This window comes from Petaurus breviceps, unplaced genomic scaffold (genome assembly GCF_028583685.1).
Source record: "Petaurus breviceps papuanus isolate PSGF00001 unplaced genomic scaffold, PetGlider_PUasm1.0 90845, whole genome shotgun sequence".
Lineage (NCBI taxonomy): Eukaryota > Metazoa > Chordata > Mammalia > Diprotodontia > Petauridae > Petaurus > Petaurus breviceps.
The window spans coordinates 10,387,016-10,409,034 of record NW_027187359.1 but is presented as its reverse complement, the minus strand read 5'-3'; the positions used below and the strand labels follow the sequence as shown (position 1 = coordinate 10,409,034).

The window sequence follows — 22,019 nt, the reverse complement described above, 5'->3', positions numbered from 1 at the left end:
TAGTGAAGGAAACAGAACCAGGACAACAATGTACAATGGTACATGGTAACAGCAATATTGCTCAATGAAGAACTACAAATGACTTAGCTATTCTTGGCAATATAATGATCCAGTAAGTATCACACCTGGAGATTAAGAAATCATATCACAAAAAAATGAAAGTAACTATAATTTAACATACAAGAAACAACACATTACTAATTAGGCCACTGCCTTGTCAGAACAAAGATAAAAATGAACAAAACCAGAAGAATAAAGTGAGAAAAAGATATAGCATGCAGTTCACTCTTTCCCAACCTATTTCAACAAGTAAAAATGTAGTACCAAATGAAAAATGGAAGAAAAGGCAAAGACACAGCCAATAATTTCATATAAAAGGTTAAGTGATCAATCTAACTGACCAAGTTTAACTTAACCAACAGTGATAATAAGATCAAAAGACTTTAAAACAACCATAGAGCTAAGGTAGCCAAGGCAATACCAGTTTAGAATATAAACTTACTAGTAAGATATTACAAAGAATACAAACTCTGATCAATGCAATGGCCAATGCTACCCACTTCCTGACTGTAACATGATGGAATCAAGATGCAAATAAGTCATATGTTTTTGGACATGGCCAACGTGGGGATCTGTTTTACCTGACTTTGGTTTTTTTTTATATGTTGTTTTTTTTCCATGACTAAAATGGAATTCTTTTTGTATGACTTCACAAGTATAAATGAAATCATACTGCTTGTCTTCTCAAGGGGTGGGGGAAATGAGGGAGGGAGAGAATTTGGAATTCAAAATTTTTAAAAACAAATGTTAAAATGACTGCACATAAATAGCCTATATCTGATTGCTTACAGAGGCAGGAATCAAGAAAAGGAGGGATGGACAGAATTTGGGACTCAAGACTTTTTCCGGCACACTTACAAGTAGCTGATGTTTTGGGTTTTTTTTTGCTTTTTTTTTTTTGGAGTGGGGGAGGCAAGGCAATTGGGGTTAAGTGACTTGCCCGAGGTCACACAGTAAGTGTGTCAAGTGTCTGAGGCCAGATTTGAACTCAAGTTCCCCTAATTCCAGGGTCAATGCTCTATTCGCTGTGTCACCTAGCTGCCCCTAAGACTTTTTTTAATGTCAAAAAACAGGAAATAACAAAAATAACAAGAAACAGGAAAAATGAAATAAATGAATGTTTTTAAAAATTTTACATGTGAATGGGAAATATTTAATGAAATACATATACACACATTTTTAAAAGGATGTTGTTTTTCTCCCCACCCCCAATGTTGGAAGAGGTGGAGGGGAGAGAAAATAAAGGTTTGCTAATAGAAAAACTTAGATGGAAACAGGAGCCACTAAACTATACCTAAGGATCCTTGCATGTCACATAAGTTTTAAAATTAATATTCTCAGGGCGGAGTCAAGATGGCTGAGTAGAAACAGGACCTCAGAGGGGCTCCGGCTTCCACCTCCCCCAGTTTATGTAAAAGGGGACTCTGAACAAACTTTGGAGCTACAGAACCCACAAAATGACACAGAGAAGCTACCCTCCCACTGAGGAAAGCCCAGCAGGCCAGCAGGAATTGGCCAGCGCAGCTCTCTGGGAGTCAACCACAGCCCTACGAGAGCTGGAGGTCTTAGCCTCAGGGCGGGCCTGACCAGCCACTGACTGGAGGGACTCCAGATCACCAGCAGCTGTAGCAGTTTCCAGAATTATTAACACATAGATGCTAAAGACAAAGTGAGAGGCCAGTGCAGTGTGGACTTTGGGATCCAGTAGTTGGGAGTGTGTTGGATTTTGCCCCCGGGCAAGAAGCCACTGAGGAGCCGTGTGCAGCTTCAGCTCCTGGCCTGAAGACTGTAGGGGACCAAGCGACCAGTCTGAGAGCTCTTGCTCTAGTTGGTTTTGGATTGTGGTCTTGGGTGGGGGTCCTGTAGTGTGTGACCAGCTTGTCAGAGCGTGTGGAGACTTCAGAGAAGGCATCCATCTAATACCTCCGACAACTGAGAAAACCCCAGCGTTCGGGATGAAGCTCCCCTGTCTGGTAGCAGAGTCCTACTGTGGCAAAAAGCCCAAAAGTCATGTAATTGAGTGGCAAAATGAGCAAAAGAGGAAAGCAAAGAAAACGGAGGAATCCAACATTATATTCCTATTTTGGGGACAAAAAAAGGAGCAAAGCATGGAACAGGAGGAAGACAGTGAAGTCAGAACTCCTGCACCAAAAGCTTCCAAGAAAAATACGAGCTGGTTACAAGCCATAGAGGACCTTAAGAAGGATTCTGAAAACCAAATAAGAGAAGTGGAGGAAAAACTAGGAAGAGAAATGAGAACAATGCAAGAAAATTATGAAATGAGAGTCAACAACCTTACTGAAGACGATAACACCTTAAAAAATAGACTAACTCAAATGGCAAAAGAGGCTCAAAAAGCCAACGAGAAGAAGAATGTCTTAAAAAGCCAAATTTGCCAGATGGAAAAAGAAACTCAAAAGCTCACTGAAAAGAATCATTCCTTCAGAATTAGATTGGAGCAAATGAAAGCTAGTGACTTTATAAGAAATTAAGATACTATTAAACAGATCCAAACAAATGAAAAAATAGAAGGCAATGTGCAATATTTCATTGGTAAAACCACTGACCTGGAAAATAGATCCAGGAGAGATAATTTAGAAATTAATGGACTACCTGAAAGCCATGATCAAAAAAAGAACCTAGAAATCATCCTCCAAGAAATTCTCAAGGAAAACTGCCCTGATGTTTTAGAACCAGAGATCAAAATAGAGGTTGAAAGAATCCACCAATCACCTCCTGAAAAAGATTCCAAAAAGAAAACTCCTAGGAATATTATAGCCAGCTTCCAGAATTCCCAGATCAAGGAGAAAATATTACAAGCAGCCAAGAAGAAACAATTTGAATATTGTGGAAACACAATCAGGATAACACAGGATCTGGCAGCTTCTACACTGAGGGATCGAAGGGCTTGGAATATGATATTCCGGAGGTCAAAGGAGCTGGGATTAAAACCAAGAAATCACCTACCCAGAAAACTGAGTATCATGTTTCAAGGGGAAATATGGTCATTCAGTGGAATAGAGGACTTTCAAGCATTCTTGATGAAAAAAACAAGAGCTGAACAGAAAATTTGACATTCAGATACAAGAAGCAAGAGAAGCACAAGAAGGTAAACAGGGAAAAGAAATCATAAGGAACATATCTAAGTTGAACTATTTACATTTCTACATGGAAAAACGATAATTGTAACTTATGAAACTTTTCTCAATATGAGAATAGTTGAAAGGAATAGAAATGTATATATATATATATACACATATATATACATGCATATATATGTCTATATAGGAGGCTATATGGGCATACGAATACATATATTAATATGTGTATATATATATATATGTATATATAGATAGGTATACATAAATAGAGGGGACAGGACCAATTTAATAGGAAGGGATGGATGAAATTAAGAGGTTAGAGAGGAATACAATGAGAGGAGATGGGGAGAGACAGAATGGGGTAAACTATCTCATATAGAAGAGGGAAGGGGAAATGGTTACAATAGAGGGGAAGAACAGGAAGGCAAAAGGGAATGGGTCAATTATTCTCATTGAATTTGGCTCAGGGAAGGAATGGCATACACACTAAATAGGGTATTTCACCCTACAGGAGAGTAGGCGGGAAGGGGATGAGAGGGGGATGATGGAAGGGAGGGCAGGCTTGGGGGGAGGGAAGTTGGAAGCACACACTTTTGAAAAGGGACAGGATAAAAGTAGAGAATAGAACAAGTGGGAGGTGGGATAGGAAGGAGGGAAATATAGTCAGTCTTTTACAATATATCCACTATGTTAATGTTTTGCATAGCTACATATGTTCAACCTATACTGAATTGCTTATCTTCCCAGTAAGGGTGGGATGACAAGGGAGGAAGGGAATGAATCTGGAATTCAAAATCAAATGTTTAAAATATATATACTATTATTAATATTATTTTACATGTCACTGGGAAATAAGATATACAGGCACTGGGGCATTGAGATCCACTGTGCCCTACTGGAAAGTTAGAAGGGGTATGGGAGAAGATATGGGAGACAGCAGATTGGAGGAGGGGATATCCAATGGGATCGCTATTTTGGGATGGTGGGTAGGGGAAAAACGGGGAGAAAATTTGTAACTCAAAATCTTGCAAAAATGAATGATGAAAACCAGAAGTTAACAAAGCATTTGATTTTAAAAATTAATATTTTTTATTACAATGTTTCATTGTATTTTTATTCATTTTGTTAAATAGTTCCCAATTACATTTCAATCTGATTCAGGCCATGCTGGGGAAGGTTGTGGGTCACACACATGTTTGACATGTCTGCTGTAAGTCACCCTATGCTACTCTTAAATAGAGAAAAATCTCTGGAGTCAAGAGTTCAAGTGTCAAACCTATACTTAACAACAATCTACTTACCTGATGCTCATTCATCCCAGAGGATTCATTCCTGGATACATTCATCTATGTGCTCAGGACAATAAACCTCACTGCAAGAGGACTGGCAGATGTGTGGACCTATCATGGACAGGTGAGCATCTACTTAAGCCTTTCTCCCTAATATACTGAGGGTTGAAAGAGCACAAAACATCTGTGACTGTGTGAAACAACATGCACACAGGTGAATAAAAACAAAATATGTGCAAAATTAATAACTAGAGTGCTCTTCTTCATTTTTGCCTCTTGGATTCCCTTTAAGGTCATCACAGAAAAGCAAGAGTTATGGATTCAGAGAACATGGGTCCACTTATGATGCTTAAAACCTATGTGACCTTAGATAAGTCACCTACCCTCCATGGACCTCACATACCTCTTTTGTAAAATGAGTGCATAGGACCAGTTAACCTCAAGGACCCTTTTAGCCCTACATCTATCTATAATTCTGTAAGCTCCACCTCTTCCAAGAGGCCTTTCCTAATTCCCTCAGTTCTGGGTGCTGCCTTACCAAAAATTACTCTGCATTTCTTTTACGTATATTCTGTACTTTTTCATTTTCTATGTTGCATCCTCCCAATAAAACATGAGATCCTTGAGGGCAGAGCCAGTTACACGCTTGTCCTTTATACCCCCCCAGAGCACTGGGAACACAATATCCCCATAGTACACACAGCAGCTGCTCTCTAAGTGTTTACTGAGTTGAATTGAACCATGCTCTATCAGGATTAGGTGAAAGAATTTAGGTGGTGCAGTGGTTAGAGGGCTGGGCCTAGAAGCGGAAGGCTTGAGTTCAAATCTGGTATCAGACATTTACTACCTGTGTGATCCTGGGCAAGTTACTTAATCCAACTGTCTCAATTTCCTCAACCTAAAATGGAAATTATAACAGTACCCACCCCCCATGGCTTTCATGAGGATTAAATGAGGTATCTGTAAAGTACTTAGCACAGTGCCTGGCATACAGCAGGCACTTAATAAAGCCTTGTCTCCTTCCTAACTATATTTAGACTGGAGAAAAGAAGCTTTAAGAGTTGACTTATTCCTTTAGACCCAGGAAAACAGAACAAGGACCAATGAGCAGAAATTACAAAAAGCCAACCTTCAGTTTGACACTAACAAAATCTTTCTAATAATCAAAGCTGTCCCACAATGTTTGAACTACCTTGTTAGGGGTGTCAACTGTGAGATTTGAAACTTGTGTGACAGTTGGAACAGATGATGAGAAAGGTCATCTCGGATGACCTTGTGAGGTCAGTTCAGTTCATCACATTATTTTATACAATCCAGACTCAGATCACAACAAACTGAAGTCAAAATAAGCCAAAGGGTCATCAAAAGTCCCAGGAGAAACCCAAAATCAAGGCCTAAAGTCAGTTCAAAGGCCATAAATAAGGAAACGTACAATGAAATAAACAACCAAGCCTATTAAAAGTCAAATCTGCCACACAAGAAAGCAATGAACTGAGGTGATTCTACTGTGTTAGCTCCTGTCTACTCACCCTGCCCTGTGCTATTGGGAAAGGAGCAAGGAGGGTCCTGCCTCTGCAGACAGAAGCCACAGGTTCAAAGGCTGCCTCTGGTGACTACTTATCTGGGGAACCCAGAACAAATCACTTAACCTTCCCAGGTTCATTTTCTTCTTCTGTGAAGTGAAGGGTTTGCATTAAATGGCCTCTACAATCCCTTCCAGCCTTTAAAGATACGTACTAGATTTGAGGGATATAAGAACAAAAAATGAACAGTCCCTGCCCTCAGGGATTTCACATTATATCAGGTAAAACAACATATAAGTATATAGAAGACAAAAAACAGATGATGGGGGGAAAGGTGGGAAAGGCACTAAGATGGTTAAAGTTCACAGCTGGTGAAGTAAAGAAAAGTCTTGTGTAAAAGGTGATACTTAAGCAGAATATATCTAGAAAATACATTCTTTAAAATTCAAGGAAGGATTTAAGAATTAACTCTGATAAAGTAAATTAGAGAACAAAATAACACAAGACTTTCTTAGATTTCCCAAGTTTTTGTCCTCAAAAAAAGTTTATCGGATCATAAATTAGCACAAGATATTGAAAACCAGCATAAAAGATCTAAATCCCCTAAATCTGAATAGCTCTGCTTTCCAAAGATAAATAAAAAGACAGAAGAAACCTGACTGGATCAGGGTAAATTCAAGAGGTTTCAAAAGTCCTTGAAAATTATTAAGGAAATAAAAAATAAGCTTATTTTAAAAGATTAAAAGTGTGAAACATGAGAGATTTAAAAGGCTGGAGACAAATGGCAGCATAGTGCCACAGAGTGAGTGCTGAACTCGGGGTCAGGAAGACATAGATCTGAATCTTGCCTCTGATATTTTCTAGCTCTGTAACTGAACAAGTCACTAACCCTCTCTGAGCTTCAGTTTCTTCATTTATAAATTGGAATAATACCTGTAGCACTTGGCTTCACAAAGTCATCTTGTCATTCCCATACTCAAGGATCTACAATAGCTACCTATTATATCAATTTCAGATACTTGAACCCAGGCTTCCAAGCAATCTACTAAAGTCAGTCACAGCTTTATCAACTGTTGTGTGTATCTTGTCACTTCCAGCTTGGATCCTCTAATCCAACCAAACCAGCATGCTGCTCATTCCCTAAGAAACTTGTTCATCCCATGGGCCTTTTATAAAGTAGCATGGCCCAGACAATAAAGAACTGGCCTTAGAGTCAGGAAAACCTGGGTCTAAATCCTATCACTGACAAATACTCTATGTTTGAACCTAGGCAAGTCACTTAGAATTACTGAGTACCTGAGGCAGCCCCCTATGGTTCTAAGTTGCGGAGAAGTGCCAATTTGTACTGTCAGTAGAGAAAGTTGCTCACTGAGAGATCCCACAATGAAATCACAAGTCTAGTTAAAAAAAAAACTAAGCTACAGTGTGCTCTGACTATGAAATTTTACTACTCTATTAAAGTGCCTGTCTAGTAGACTTAATCCTTTTTACTCAGTGGATGAATAATGAACAAAAATTAATGATGCTCTGACTTTACCTACCTTTTGGTTTTGATGCCTTCAAAATCAAATTAATCAGTTCTGGGACATCAAAGTAAGCAGCATAATGCAAAGCATTCATGTTTGTCCAACGACTTCTCAAGCTGACATCCGCCCCCAGTTCAATGAGGTGAGAGGCAAATTTTACAGCTGTCTCAACATCGCCTAAAAAAAAGTTTTGAAATTATTCTCCCCAAGATAAGAAAAATTATATATTCCACGATGCATGTTTTTATCCGTATAAAAAACACAAAGCAAAAAGGCTATTATAAAATATACATGTATGCTTCTAAAAGAAAAAGCATCTGAAGTTGTCACAATTTACATATTCTGTCACAAAAATATTCTAGCAAGATAAACTACTTCCAGAGTTCATAATACATCACTCATTAAAACATATCGTCCTAATGAATATATTTTCAATGCCTTGAGTAATAAAAAGTGCTACTGAAAATATAAGCTGAAATTCATTATGAAATCAAGAACTGAAGAATAAATTTCACATTCTTAATAGCATACTAAAACTTGTTCATTTCAAAATGATACATTCAAAATTGTATATTTTTTCACAAAGAAACACTCCCAGTCAAATTTTCTTCCCTTCTAAAAGCCAAAAAAACGTAAAGAGACACTAATTATAGCCCCCTGGCAAGACATGACAACAATCTTTGGGCAGTTATGAGTGATACATTACTCTCTCAAGTCTCTATTATTCACTCTAATCAACATGAAAACAGAGATAATACAAAAATTCATAATTTATTTTAGAATACTATTTCTGTACTTATATTTGAATATGCATTTGTCTGATATTCTGGGAATTCATTTCTAGTAAAACAATGAAACCATACTGAAAACCTGACTTAAGTAAAAGCTCTCTGAAATCTATTCGACTCTAAGACCATCCTGGAGTGAGGCAAAACACTAAGCTAAGTAAGCTGTTGCCATTCTGGAGCAGAAATGTGGTTGGATTACTGCATTTCAATGATTTGCAATATAGGTTTCAAGCAAAGGACAAAGAAAAACCGAGATGTGTACTAAACATGGAAGCAGTTTGTTAAACTTGAAAGCAAAATTATCTGGCAGAAGGCAAAATTTATCTTTAAATAATCAGAATCACCTTGAACTTGATCATACTTTATCAGGAATTCCCAACATTCAAAGAATTCTTTTTCTCCATTGTCAACTAATGTTTTATATCTCAGCATCACTTCAACAAAGAAAGTAGGGGCAGATGTCAGTTTCACTTTTAAGATCATATGACAACATATATCATAGACAGTAAAACCCAGGAATATGTAGTTTGATGTGATATTCTACCTCAAAAGTCCTAAAAAGGGAACCCGCTGCCAAATCTGCCATGTACTTACCAATACCATGAGCTCCAGATTTGCAGGTATAATGGAGAAGAGTCATATCAGTTAGTCCATCTCTATCATTTACATTACACCCTCTCTTGATAATCTATAATCAATCAGAATATAAGAAAATATAATTAGTGTTATTACTGAAGTGCTGCTTTTAAACAAATATAAAACTAGAGGAGTCAAACAGATTTGTTCAAGAACGAAGCCCAATATATTCATTTTAGTGTTTGACTAACATGTTCCCACAGAAATTGACTCTTCAAATGATTTTTCAGTCTGATCTCATGAAACAATCTTTATTGTGATAGGAAAAAAGTAAAACTTACATTACAAAATAGTTTAAAATAGTTCTCTAAGCATGTTTTTTGACCTTCATTAATAATGAGTAAGCTCTCATTTCCAATAGTTGTAATGCTAACAAAAATACTAGGTTACTCTACCGAACCTGCCAAGCATTTTAAAGACAAGTCAACAAGTATTAATTAAGTGCCTACTATATGCCCTAAGTTCTGAGGAAACAAAGAAAGGCAAAAGACAGTACGTCCTCTCAAGGAGTTCATCAGCTAACAGAGGAGACAATATGCAACCAACTATGAACAAACAAGACATACAGAGGGTAAATTGAAGATAATCTCAGGGGGAAGATACCAGGGAGAAAGGAAAAGGCTTTTTGCCCAAAGTACAATCTCAGCTAAGACCTGAAGGAAACTAGGAAATCCAGGAGACAACGATGAATTCTAGGCATAGGAGATAACCAGTGAAAATTCAGTCAGGAGAGAGTGTATTGTATGAGGAACAAAAAGGAGGCCAGTGTCACCATATTATAGAATATGTAGACAGGACTAAGGTATAAGAAGATGGGAAAGATAGGAGAGGGCAAGTTATAAAGGGGATTTTTTAACTTGTTTTGTAATGAAGTGTTTTAAAGCCAACCAGAAGATTTTATATTTGATTCTGGAGGTAAATAGGGGGCCACTGGAATTTATTTATTGACAATTCTTTGAAATAATAATAGATCCAGGAAAGTAGGAATACTTCCTTCCACCAGATAATACCAAAACTAAAGAAAATAGGACACAATCTGAGACAGTGCCAAATTTAAACCTCTCTCTTTAGGAAAACATTAAAAAAAAATAGATGACATACTAAATCAGTGTCCAAGAGAAAAACTACAATAGAACAAATCCCATTATAATGAACTCTGTAGAACACACAAGCATTTTTGGTTATAGCAGAATAATAGCCATAAGGGCTATTATTTATATACAATTCCTCTAACTATAATAATCAAAGTCACTGGTACTGTGAGTCATGCATACAGACACAGTTTTGTTAAGCAGAATCCTTCCTTGAAAAGATACTCCTCATAATCAGATTTGACACAAAGAAACTATATTATCACAGAACTGTTTCTTCTGCTCACTCATGCCCATCAGGAAGTATCATTGTCTAATCTTCCCATTCTTAGCAAAAGTCATTGTATTGCAGAGGACATTATCCCTACATTAGAGAATATTTTTGTACTTAAATCTTCATCACAAATGTTCTTCAAAAAATAATGAAGTCAGTTCCTGAGATAGCATGTTAAATCTAGAAAGATCAATGACAAAACAATTTACTATCTTGGGATAAATGAGAAAATATTGTTAAATTTAATTTAGGCAATTATTTTAGTGTGTAATTTATATCTCTAGTCAGAAAGAAGATAAGTTATAAATCTAGGATTATAGATTCCATTTCTTAAATTTTATCTTTTTCCCATCCTTTTCCTTTTTCCCTTGTACAATTTGTACCTCTGACAGCTCATTCTTAATGAGTAATTTTTTTAATGAATATTTGGGAAATGACACATTAACCAGACTTCCCTAAAGAAAGGGTTGGTGAGGAAGAAGAATTAAATGATCAAACAAAACTTGCCTATATTTGTGGTCCAGTGCTCTACTTTGTATGTACCCTAATATTCAAATAAATCTGTGATTATTTCAGAAGTTCCCTCCAATTATACAGTATCTAATCCAGGGGTGGGGAACCTGTGGCCTTCTAGGTCCTTGGGTGTGGCCTTTTGACTAAGTCCAAGTTTTACAGAACAAATCCTTTTATTAAGGAATTTGTTCTGAGAAGTTTGGATTCAGTCAAAGGGCTACACATTTCAGCCAAGAAAAGAGAAGTAGCTTCTTCAAGGTCACACAACTACCTACCTAAACATCTGATTCAGAATTCAAATCCAGCTCCTCTCATTACAAATAGTCATGTTTGCACTGACTAACTCACTGCCTCTTCATCTATTTGGTTTTTCCTTTGTGATCTATTATGCCCATCTCTGTTGAGCTGGCATGGATCTCACTGAAGACATTCTTTATTATTTTAGGGCCTGATACAGTATCATCGGCAAAGAGGAGTGTTCACAGGACCTCACCATCTATAACGAATCCCTGTTCCATTTTAGCCTTTCATGAGACAGCCTCTGACAGTGGTGAGTCCTCTGGCAAGCATTTATCTCACTATCTTACATCTCATTTGATATGGACAGAGTATGGATGAACAAAATTACCTCTGTGGCTGCATCTATCGAGGAAGTTTGTGTGATCTTAACATACACATGAAAGACAGGAGAACCTTTCAGGCTACATTTTAATATACTAAATCTTTTTTTTTTTAAATCAACAAACAATAGAGTAAGATCTTGTATTCACTATATCTTTTAAGCAATTAAATGACTGAAGATGCTATAGAAAGTCATTTTCAGTCTGCCTGTTCTTTTCTCATAGTTTCATCAACAAAACCCTTGCTAATTCCCATAGATTTTGGAGAAATGAGAATTTAGGTATGGGGATCGATAGTTACCAATGCTCCCCTCATCACCTTTTTAAAATAATAACTAAAAGGGATTTTTTTCTTTTTATTCAATATTTTTCCCCCTTACAAACTGAAACTTGAACATAGCCCTCTTGATGTTTTTGAGACTGGTTTGCTTCCAAAACATATTTCTTCTGTGTATACTTAGTCTGTCCAGTTATTCTTCCCAATGCCATCAATTTCATTCTTTTAAGTGCCATTTCTACTGCCACCACAGAGGAAGGGCACTGAGAGCCAGTCTATATTTTCCTTTGTTTCATAGGTTAACTTGGACAGAGGTTTCATCACCAAATCATCAGCCTAGGGGCGGCTAGGTGGTACAGTGAATGGAGCACCGGCCCTGGAGTCAGGAGGACCTGAGTTCAAATCCGGCCTTAGACACTTAACACTTACTGGCAGTGTGACCTTGGGCAAGTCACTTAAGCCCAATTGGCCTGCCTTCCCCCCTCCAAAAAACAAACAAACAAACAAAAAATCATCAGCCTACTTGTAAGTGTGCCTCTTTATACTAGCACAGTCCTCAGATGACAGACATTGTCTGTGACCAAGACCATACTCAAAGAAATTAAGAAATTGTTAAACTTAGAAAACATTAGAAATTGGCCAAGTCTGCAATTCTGCTGGCTGGAATCTCAAGAACCCAGGTTCACTTCTGCACCATGATGAGGCAAAGGAGTAAAACTTTTGTAAAAGAACTTAAAAGTACAAAGTATAAATGAAAACATCAGGACTAAAAAGGGGATCTTTTTATATAAGAAACATTTATTAAATGCCTACCATGTTTGTAGCACTGTTACAAGGATAAATAAGATACTGCTCAGATGAAAAAGAGCTCGCAATTTAGCATGATTATTATCTTTCCTTTCCCAACTTTCATTTTATGAGACCTAAAACAGGATACTATCTATTAAATAAACCTAATTCTGATAATATTAATTTTAAAATTTCCAAAATTTAGGTATTTTATTTTAAGAATAAGTATACACTCCTTACCTCATTTCCAATAATGTCAATGTTCTGTTGGACTTGGGGAACCCATTGTCTTAAAATGGCAAATAATTCAGATACCGATGTTTTAGGATCAAAAAGGATTTCTTGGCATGATGCATCATTGGGATCAAAAAAAGAAAACTCTATTTAAAATAAGAAAATATTATTTTAATAGATAAGCAAAGAAATCAATCCCTTTAACACTCATTACAATCAAGTTCATAGATTTCAGAGCTAGAAGGAATATTCATTAGAATTCACTTAATCCAATCCCAATTTTACAAAGGAGGAAATGAAGGCCCAGAGAGATTAAAGGACTTGCCCAAGCTAATCTGGGGCAAGTAAAGATGGAAATCCAAGTCTCCCAACAAGTGAATCCCAGATATGTACCACATTGCTTCTTCCAACTCTAAAATGCTATTATTCCAAGCTACAAATTGCTAATGATATCAAGCTGTATCTTTTCATGGCACATGTAGCTTTAATAATTCCAAGGTAAAAAAGTACAATGGAATCTACACACAATGGAAAACCTAGATATCAGGAAAGACAAAATTGCTAAGATAAATGTGAATAAACGCTTATTTGTTTATTCACAATGTTGAAAACTCAGGTTTCCTGAAAAAATGTTCCTTACTAAACAACCAAAATTACATCTGAAAAGTTTAGTAAAATTGAGAAGTTTGACCATTCTACCATACTGATCATCACCTTTTCAAGATGCATTCTTCTTGGTCAATAAAATCCATTATGAAGAAATACCCCAAGAGCATTAAAGTCTTTTTTTCAAAAGGTACTATGAGCTAATCTTGCTCCTCAGACATCTTGGCAAGACATTATTACACGAATAGCATCACAACAGAAATGATGGCATATCTGTTCTACTTTTCTGTATACTTGTTCTTGGGATGATCTCTCTTACATAGATCTCACAAAAGGTTTTCTGTCACCTCATTTTCTCCTCTACTGCCCTTTGCTATTTTGTGAAATAATATTCCACTTCTAATGTTCTATTATATCAGAAGAATTCTGGAAGTTTGTGTCATTTTCTAATTTGCAAATTCAGGAAGTCTGCCATTACTGCTTTAAATAAATATTTATTTTTAAGTGAGATGCAAATGTTGACACAAGAAATAAAGCAATTAGCACAGGAATGCAGAAGCTGAAAGTCAGCTATAATAAAAGCAGAGCTTTTGGAATTTGTGCAAAATACTGTACGTGGTTTTAGAATGAACATGCAAAAGCCTAAATAAAAGCAGACATGAAACAGAATCAATTTGCTGGTTTACAGAAAGATTAAAACTGCTACACGACATACCACAGTCTGAAGGCATTGGTGCTGCAGAAACTGAAAAGATAACCGGTGTGTCAGAACCTGAAAATAAGAATGGGTATCTTCCAAGCAAAGAATTTCCTTCTGAGGGAAGATCTGGAAGGTCTTCTATGGTCATCCTCTAGAAAGCCACCTTTAAGACAAAAAGGAAAAACATTCTTACTTCCATATAGCTCAGAATATTTACCTCTGAAGTCATCATTTTGAAAAAAATTTAAAAGATGACATTTTTCCCTTAATAATGGATCTTGCCTTTTCAATTTTTAATTGCAGGGCTATTTTTTTTCCTGGTCCTTTCAGCAAAACCGATCTGAAGTAATAAAATTTTTTCAACACAATCTCTGTCACTGACAAAGGAAATTTTCCCAGAGAGGGATGGGTAATGACACCCATCATATTTCATAATAAATAATAAGTGAAACCTGTTTCAAAATTTCAAACTAATCTAAAAGGGTGGGGTTGGTGCTCTCAGCTTACTAAGACACACTGACACAAAGTATCCACTGGCAAAAGTTACCTGTTAAGGCCTATTGCTCTGGAATGCTGACAGAGATGAAATCTATCATCACATACTGTATACAATACAATGGGCTTGTTTCTTCACATACAAAAAAAAAAACTCTTCCATGATGAATTTCCATTCTGTCTCAACATTCAAGTAAAACTTTTGTGGAAAACTGTCATCACACAATAAGCTTTGCTTTCAAGTATTATTGGTAATGTCTTAAAGGTATCATTTCTTGCGTAGACTCTATAGGTTCTCTGCTGATTCTGGGCACTTAAAGAGTTGGAAAACAGGGCCTTTTGAAACAAACTGCATGTTGCTTCACTGCCTCCAGGAATTTCTACACGTGAACCAGTAAGTTCATTATATCCTGCTGAGCAACTTAATTCTGGGCCTAGCTTCATCTCCAGCACCTGGCCAACATAATGAGGTGGAGTACTTGACAGGCTTCCTGCAAAAACAGAGGCAAGTATACCACCATTTCCTCCCACGTCAGTTGAGGATTCTTCCTGGGATACATGCCAGGCTGAATTCAAGAATTCAAGAGCCTCCCAAGATTTGTTGAACACGATTTGTTGAACTGCTCAGTCCTTGTTATTCCTCTTGGGCCAAATACTATCACAAAGAACCTGGAAAGTATTGCTAGGGATTATGATATCCTAGGCAAGAAACTTAAAACCTTAGGAGCACAGGTGACACTTTCATCACCACTGCTGACTGAAGGTCTGGACTTCAGAAGAGAAAGGCAAACTTGGGAAGCAAAAAACTACTTAAGACGGTGATGATGCAGTACAGTATTTGGAATCTATATTAGAGCTTAAGATATAGGTATGACAGGCTTTTGGCCAAGGATGGTTTGCATCAAATAAAGCTGATAAAAATACAACCACCTAAATTATTTGATCAAGGGGAAGTGAAGAAGAGGGAGAAAATTGCTTACCTACCTCCAACAAGAATATCATTGGACAGAAGCAAGTAGTCAAAAGAGAAAATAAGAAAGAGACAATAAAATTCATAGCCTCAGTGGCCAGAGCACTAGCTGATGTCAGAAGACCTGGGTCTAAATCTCACCTCTGATATTTACCACCTGAGTGATTTGGGACACTTAACCTCTTTGGGTCTAAGTTCCTATCTGTAAAATTATGGAGGTAGCCTAGATGGTGCCTAGGGTTTCTTCTAGCTCTAAAACTATAAACCTATGAAATGCAAAAAGCACAAGAAATAAACAAAGGGAACCAAAGACCTTAAAGCAGTGAGGGAAGTCTGACCTCACCGGTATCAATGAGATTTGGGTAGATTTGACTCAATTGGAATATGCCAACTAAAGAGTTTATCTTATTCAAAGGTAACCCGGTTCAAGAGGTAGAGTAGCATCACATAGGATAACTAACATTTATATCATGCTTTTAACATTTGCAAAGATCTTTATGTACCTCATCTCAGTTCAGTCTTACAACCTACTAGGTCAGATGAGGAAATTGGGACTAAGAGAGATATATACTCATATGAATAAATCCACAAACCAGAAGGACTAAGAACAAACAAGATCATTTGGGTGATGTCCACAAAAAGAGAAACAGAGGCAATATAGTGGTAGGAACACTGTAGAGCCCAGACAGAAAAAAATGGATGGATTCAACAAACATATCACAGACCTGACCCAGAGACATATTATAAGTGGTTAAAGCCTTCACTGGCATCTGGTATCTGTTCAAATGCTCTCTACTAAAAGAAAAGCAGCCCAAAAATGTCTGATTTGCTTTAATGGTTGTTTCATCCTTCAAAAAAAAAAAGAGAGGGATAAGGAGAACCATTACCTAATAAGGAACAAGTTTGTCAAAGAAGAAAAATGGCTATGACTTTTTTATGTCTATGATCACACTGAACTTAGGGTCAGAAGGCCTAGGTTCAAATACTAAGTGACATACCCTGTACATGGGCAAGTCCCTTAATCTCAAAATGACTTAGTTTCCTCATCTGTAAAATGGGGATATTAATTTTTGCTGTATTCATTGGGTTATTGTGAAAAAAGCATTTTGTAAACCATAAAGTTCTATAGATCCATGAGCTTTTATCATCATCATCATCATCATCATGAAGAGCCAAATAGTTTGACATGTACTACATATTTGAAGAACAGATTTCAAAGATGTTTAACAGATTTCATAGGCTGAAATTTTTCTTAAAAAAAGAAATAATGTAATCCATAGGATGCATGGAAGTAAGTCCAGAATGAAGAACATAATAGTCCCACTGTACTGAGCTATGATTAGATCATAACTAGAAAGAAAAAATATTGACAAGCTGGAGGATGTCCAGGGGAAGGCAGTTATGCTATACGAGGACTGAGGGAAGAAAATGAACTACTCCTAAAGTGAAAGACTCCATTATCTTTGAGTACTTTAAAGGTTATGATGTGACAGAAGGATTATATTTGGTCTGACTGGCATCAGAAGGTAGAGTTAGGAATAAAAGGAAGAAGCGGGAGAGCAAGATTTAAAGGCAAAGTAAGGGAAAGCTTTCTAATAAACAGTGCTATCTAAACAAGTTGCCCATGACCACAGTTCTTTGATGGGAGCCTGGATAACTTTTTGGGGATGTTATAAAAGAGATTTCTACCTGAAAGGTTAAGGTTGAAAACAAATGACCTCTCAGGTCTCTTCCAACTCTGAGATCATACAATTACATGGTGCTTTATCAGAATCTGAAAAGTGATACCATCCATTCCTAGCAACTGAGAAGGAAACAGGGATGATTTCCGGTCAGAAAAATGGGATGAGGACACCTTTCTAGCTCCTCCTGAATTAGGTTCTTCATGTGGGGTTTCATTATATATTTGAAAAAGTACATTCTCACATATATAGGTAAGAGCAAATCACTAAATCACATTTCAAAACCAAACATAAAATAGAAGAATCAAGGTTTTACCTAAATTTTATCTTCTTTTGATACAGGATAGTCTTTTGAATTTTGAGCTGCTCCATCTCTAACCTAGGCCACTTCACTATTGGGAGCTGACCATATTGTTGCCAGCCTGAGTTCGGACCCCTAGTACAACTCAGAATTCTCAAGTTCAAGCAAATGATCAACCAACCACAGTCTTCCAGATAGCAGGGATTGTAGTAATCACCATCTTTCTCCAACACTACAGTTTATCCCTAATTTATAAAACCTGCTGGCCTCTGGGCTTTTGGTAAAAAGAAAAAGAGACTCAAGGGATAAATAAATTTGGAGCTTCAGAAAATAGCATGTAGGGTATTACTGATGTTTCCTTTCAGGTCAAATTTCTCTTTACATAATGGCAGCAAGAATTTCCTCTAGAGATTACGGAGGAACAATATATTTTTACAGGAGAAAAAAAAGTTACTTTCAGCTTCAAGGAAAAAGAGTAAATGGGGGGGGGGGCAGTATTTGTCCATCTCTTGCTATCAATTACCCTTTGAAAGCTTAAGTTGATTTTGTTATGAAAAATTATGACAAACAAAAAAAGGTAAAATGACAGTATTTATTATTGAATCTACCCACATACACTATAGTTTATCAGATGTTGATTTATTAAGTGCAACCCAATGTTACTTATGTGTTTTTGTTGGGGGTAGAGCAAGTAAAAACAGCAATTAATCAATCACAAGCATTTTTTGCCTGATGTTTCACTTTTGTAGAATCAATTATCTAGGTGATGCAGCATTACAGAGGGCACTTATTTTCAGAGGAAGAGCTTTGGGGAGAAGAATAGAGCTGAAGATCCCCTGGGAATGAAAGAGAAAAAGAAGCCAGGTTACTCCTGTAGGAATCCTAGCATTATAGTAGGGTTTGGTATGTTATGATGGAGTGATTATGCTTTGACAATGTTATTGATGTTAATGGTGGCAATATTATCCAAGCAATGACTGTACGCAAAACAGGTAACTATAGCTGCCATCTACTGAAGTGATATGGTATTAGTTCTAAGTTAATGCACATATGACAGATACCCCTTAGTAACCAGGGAATCATCACAGGTTCATACCTCCCAAGCTTCAATTTGGAAAACACTATGAGAAAATTCCAGTCTAGTTTCATCACTCCTGAATACCACAATCCTACAATGTTGCTCTGAGGGACTGCCTCAAGGAAGCTTGGCCAATGCCCATATAATAAGAATTCTAATACAGAAGCAGAACAAACGTTTCACCACAATAATTTAGGAATGCAAGGGGCCCACCAAGGATTGGTTCTGGAAGGACACATCTTCTGTCTGCCAGCAGCTAGGGGTTTCCAGTCACATTCATAAAGAACTGCATACATTAGGCTCCTTTACTCAAAATGTACTAAGTACTTCACCAATCATGACTATTTATTATCCCAAAGAAATTTCAAAGTAGTCCAACCAAAATAGATATTTCCATGCACAATCAGAAATCTGTTTATTTGCTAATAACACAAAGTTTGTCAGTTTATTTGACCAGCATTCATTGTATCTATTCCATGCACTCAGAACTACACTAGTCATTGTGGAAAGAAATAAATGTGTGTTCCGGCCTGCAAGCAGCTCACATTACTGATTAAAAAAAAAACAAAATATTCACACATAACAAGGCCACCTACAACCCAATTCAATGTTGTCATACATAAACAATGAAAAAACAGGGACAAGAAAATAATCACATTAGGATGCAGTCATTCAGGGAGAAGAGAACATGTCAATATTATAACTTAAGTGCTGATAAGGGGTGGCTAGATGGCTCAGTGAGTAGAGCACTGGCCCTGGAGTTCAACCTGACCTGAGCTCAAATCCAACCTCAGACACTTAACACAAAAACTAGCGGTGTGACCTTCGGCAAGTCACTTAACCCCAACTGCCCTCCAAAAAAGCAAAAAGAAGTGCTGATAGATTTTTCAGGATGAGTTACCATTTATAACAATAAAAAGCAACCACATTAAGGTCACTTTTTTAAAGATCCTAAAAAAATTAAACTCAATTTAATCTTTTCTGGAACACTATAAATATTATATTAAGCAGACTTGTACAGTATTGAAGACAACAGTCAATTGCATCTAAAGAATCAATCTTCTAGTATGAACAGAATAGCACATGTCAAATTTTAAAGTATTTTTTTAAAAGCATCCACATAACTAATTACACTTGAAAAATTGGAAGGGACATGGTTAAGCTTATATAACAATAATTTAACAAGTTCACCCATTATGCTACATCTTTGCTGTCCTCCCAAAAGGGCAAATGTTCTGCAACAACCAGTATGGTCCACTGTCAAATCAAAATTTCACATTAAAAAAGTGGCAGGAGCCACTTTGTAAATATTTGTGTTACTCTTTTATGCAAAGGTCGTTTTCTTCAATAGAATAGAAGTTTGTTGAGGGCAGGGACTGTTCAGTTTGTGTCCTAGTCTCCAAGGCCCAACTCAGTATTTAGCATATATAAATGCTTATCAAATAAAAATTTAAAAGACTCCTGAGGAACTATGAAAAAATTTCAGCGTGTGACCATGGAGAAGCCACTTAACCTCTCAGGGCCTCACTTCCCTCATCTGTAAAATCATAGTTAGACTAGAAGATCTGTTAATATCCAATCCAGCTCTAAATCTGTTCTTTTTGATCCTAAAAGTAAACAGTACAATTCAATGGACTTGTAAGTTTGTATTTCTCACAATCTCATTCAGAACAATCAAAAGTCAGGAAAAAAACTCATTAGTAAACTGTGAAGGTGAAATGTCATTAAGATAGTGGTAATGAAATTCTCCTTTCACTAATATCATGGCAGATTTTATTGCTTCAAAGAAAATCCCAGTATGGTTCTAAAGCATAAAGTGATGTTACTACTGATAAAACTATGTTAGTACCCGGTTTCACAAAACAGAAACAAATTTTTTTTAAATCTCCCTTAACTGAACCCGACTGATACTAATCCAGTACAGCACTAACTTAACTGTTTAATCCCATCCAAGAAGACAGGAACAAGTCACCAACTACTTAGCATGAGTCCCAAAAGCAAGTATTTTTCCCTTCAAAATTGGGGTGACTTCTTAAAATAAAAAATGTCAATTCAACAAACAGAAAGTGGGAAGGAGAGGGTTAGAAAACTTTGCATGCATTTGTTTTTGTGAATTGTTAATGGAAGAAGTTACCAGGCACCTAGTACAGTAAAAAAAGGACCCCCTAAATGCTTTATTTTACTGTATTTTATTTTTATGTTCCTTTGTCCATATACCCGTGAATGCATCTGTACTCCTGCAGAATGAAAAATCAGTGTGAAAAAATCACACTTCCCCATGCAGATCAGCAACTTATCAATTACTCAGAGCCTTTGAGCTACGCCCACCAAAGCCAACCTTCTATTTACCAAACCGTGTCGACAATGCTTCCCATTAATTTACTGAACTAATTACAGAGGAATGAGCACCGCCACTGGAGTCAGAGAATCCAGGTTCAAATTCCTCCACTGACATGTATTACCGGTGCGATCTGGGACAATTCCCTTAATCTCATCTGTAAAAATAAGACTAGATAGCTTCTGAAGTTCCTTCCAGCTCTGGACTTAGGAACCTACGACTCTACGACCTTCTGCCCTGTAACAGCCCCAAACCCAGATGTAATTACTTTTCAGTCCCCTTAACCCTGTAAGGCACTAAGCAATCAAGGGCTAACTAAATCTGGAGTGAGCAAACCTGAGTTCAAATTCCTGTCTCTGCCACTTAACTACAGTGCGGCACTGAGCAAGTCACCTCGCCCCGCCCCCATGGCCTCAGTTTCCCCGTGGGGGCGGACTAGGGGCCTCTTAGGTCCCTTCCAGCCCTAGCTTTCTCTACCAGCTGAAATGTCACAGTAAATGCGCGCAGCGCGGCAGGTGCACCCCTCCGCCGGCATCCTCGCTGCGGGATGGGTCGGAGGCTTAGGCTCCCACACCCCGTCACCATCACCACCCCACCCCGGTGCAGAGGCCCGAGCGCCCCGCGCACTAGTGCTCCCTCCCTCCCGTGCCACGCACGCTCCACGCGCCCGGGCCCCCCTCCTCCCCCCTCTTTCCACCCCCACCTGCGCTCCTCCGGGTTCTCTCGGGGAGCCGCGCCGAGGGTTGGGGCGGGGAGGGGAGCCCCAGGGAGCGGCTCAGGCCGCGCCAGAGTAGAGCAGACGGCGCCGCCTCCGCCCGACGACGCAGGGAGCAGCACTGAGCGGGCCGCCGCCGCCGCCGGCCCCGCCGAGCCTTGGGAGACGCCCCGCCCCGCCAGCTCCTCTGGGCCTCCCCCCGACCCGCCTCCAACGGCCACCGCCTCCGGGGCGCTGGGACCGGCTCGCGCATGCACGCAGCACGCAGGCGCGCTCGGGACGCAGCCGCAGCGCGCGCTACCCTGCCCGCGGCCTTGACCCTGACCGTGACCTGACCGTGACCTGACCGTGACCCAGCTCGGCCCACGGCCACCCCGAGGCCAACAGAGAGAATGGGGGAAGAGGTAGGCGGC

The 22,019-nt window shown here is 38.1% G+C and overlaps 1 protein-coding gene across 6 annotated transcripts in view; it reads right to left on the bottom strand.

Annotated features, from left to right (window-relative positions):
* The window catches only part of CLIP4 (CAP-Gly domain containing linker protein family member 4), a 126,531-nt gene extending 104,771 nt beyond the window's left edge, over positions 1-21,760 (bottom strand). For 5 of the 6 annotated variants that reach the window (XM_069072134.1, XM_069072135.1, XM_069072131.1 and 2 more), the window contains exons 1-5: positions 21,595-21,760; positions 14,043-14,190; positions 12,728-12,867; positions 8,882-8,975; positions 7,515-7,676 (exon numbers count right to left, since the gene is read on the bottom strand). In XM_069072134.1, coding sequence (XP_068928235.1) covers positions 7,515-7,676; positions 8,882-8,975; positions 12,728-12,867; positions 14,043-14,175 — 529 coding nt within the window. In that variant the 5' untranslated portion in view covers positions 14,176-14,190; positions 21,595-21,760. Of the gene's footprint in view, positions 1-7,514; positions 7,677-8,881; positions 8,976-12,727; positions 12,868-14,042; positions 14,191-14,309; positions 14,474-21,594 lie in introns of those variants that run through there. The other variant, XM_069072132.1, reaches the window with a different exon arrangement.
* Positions 21,761-22,019: the final 259 nt, after the last annotated feature.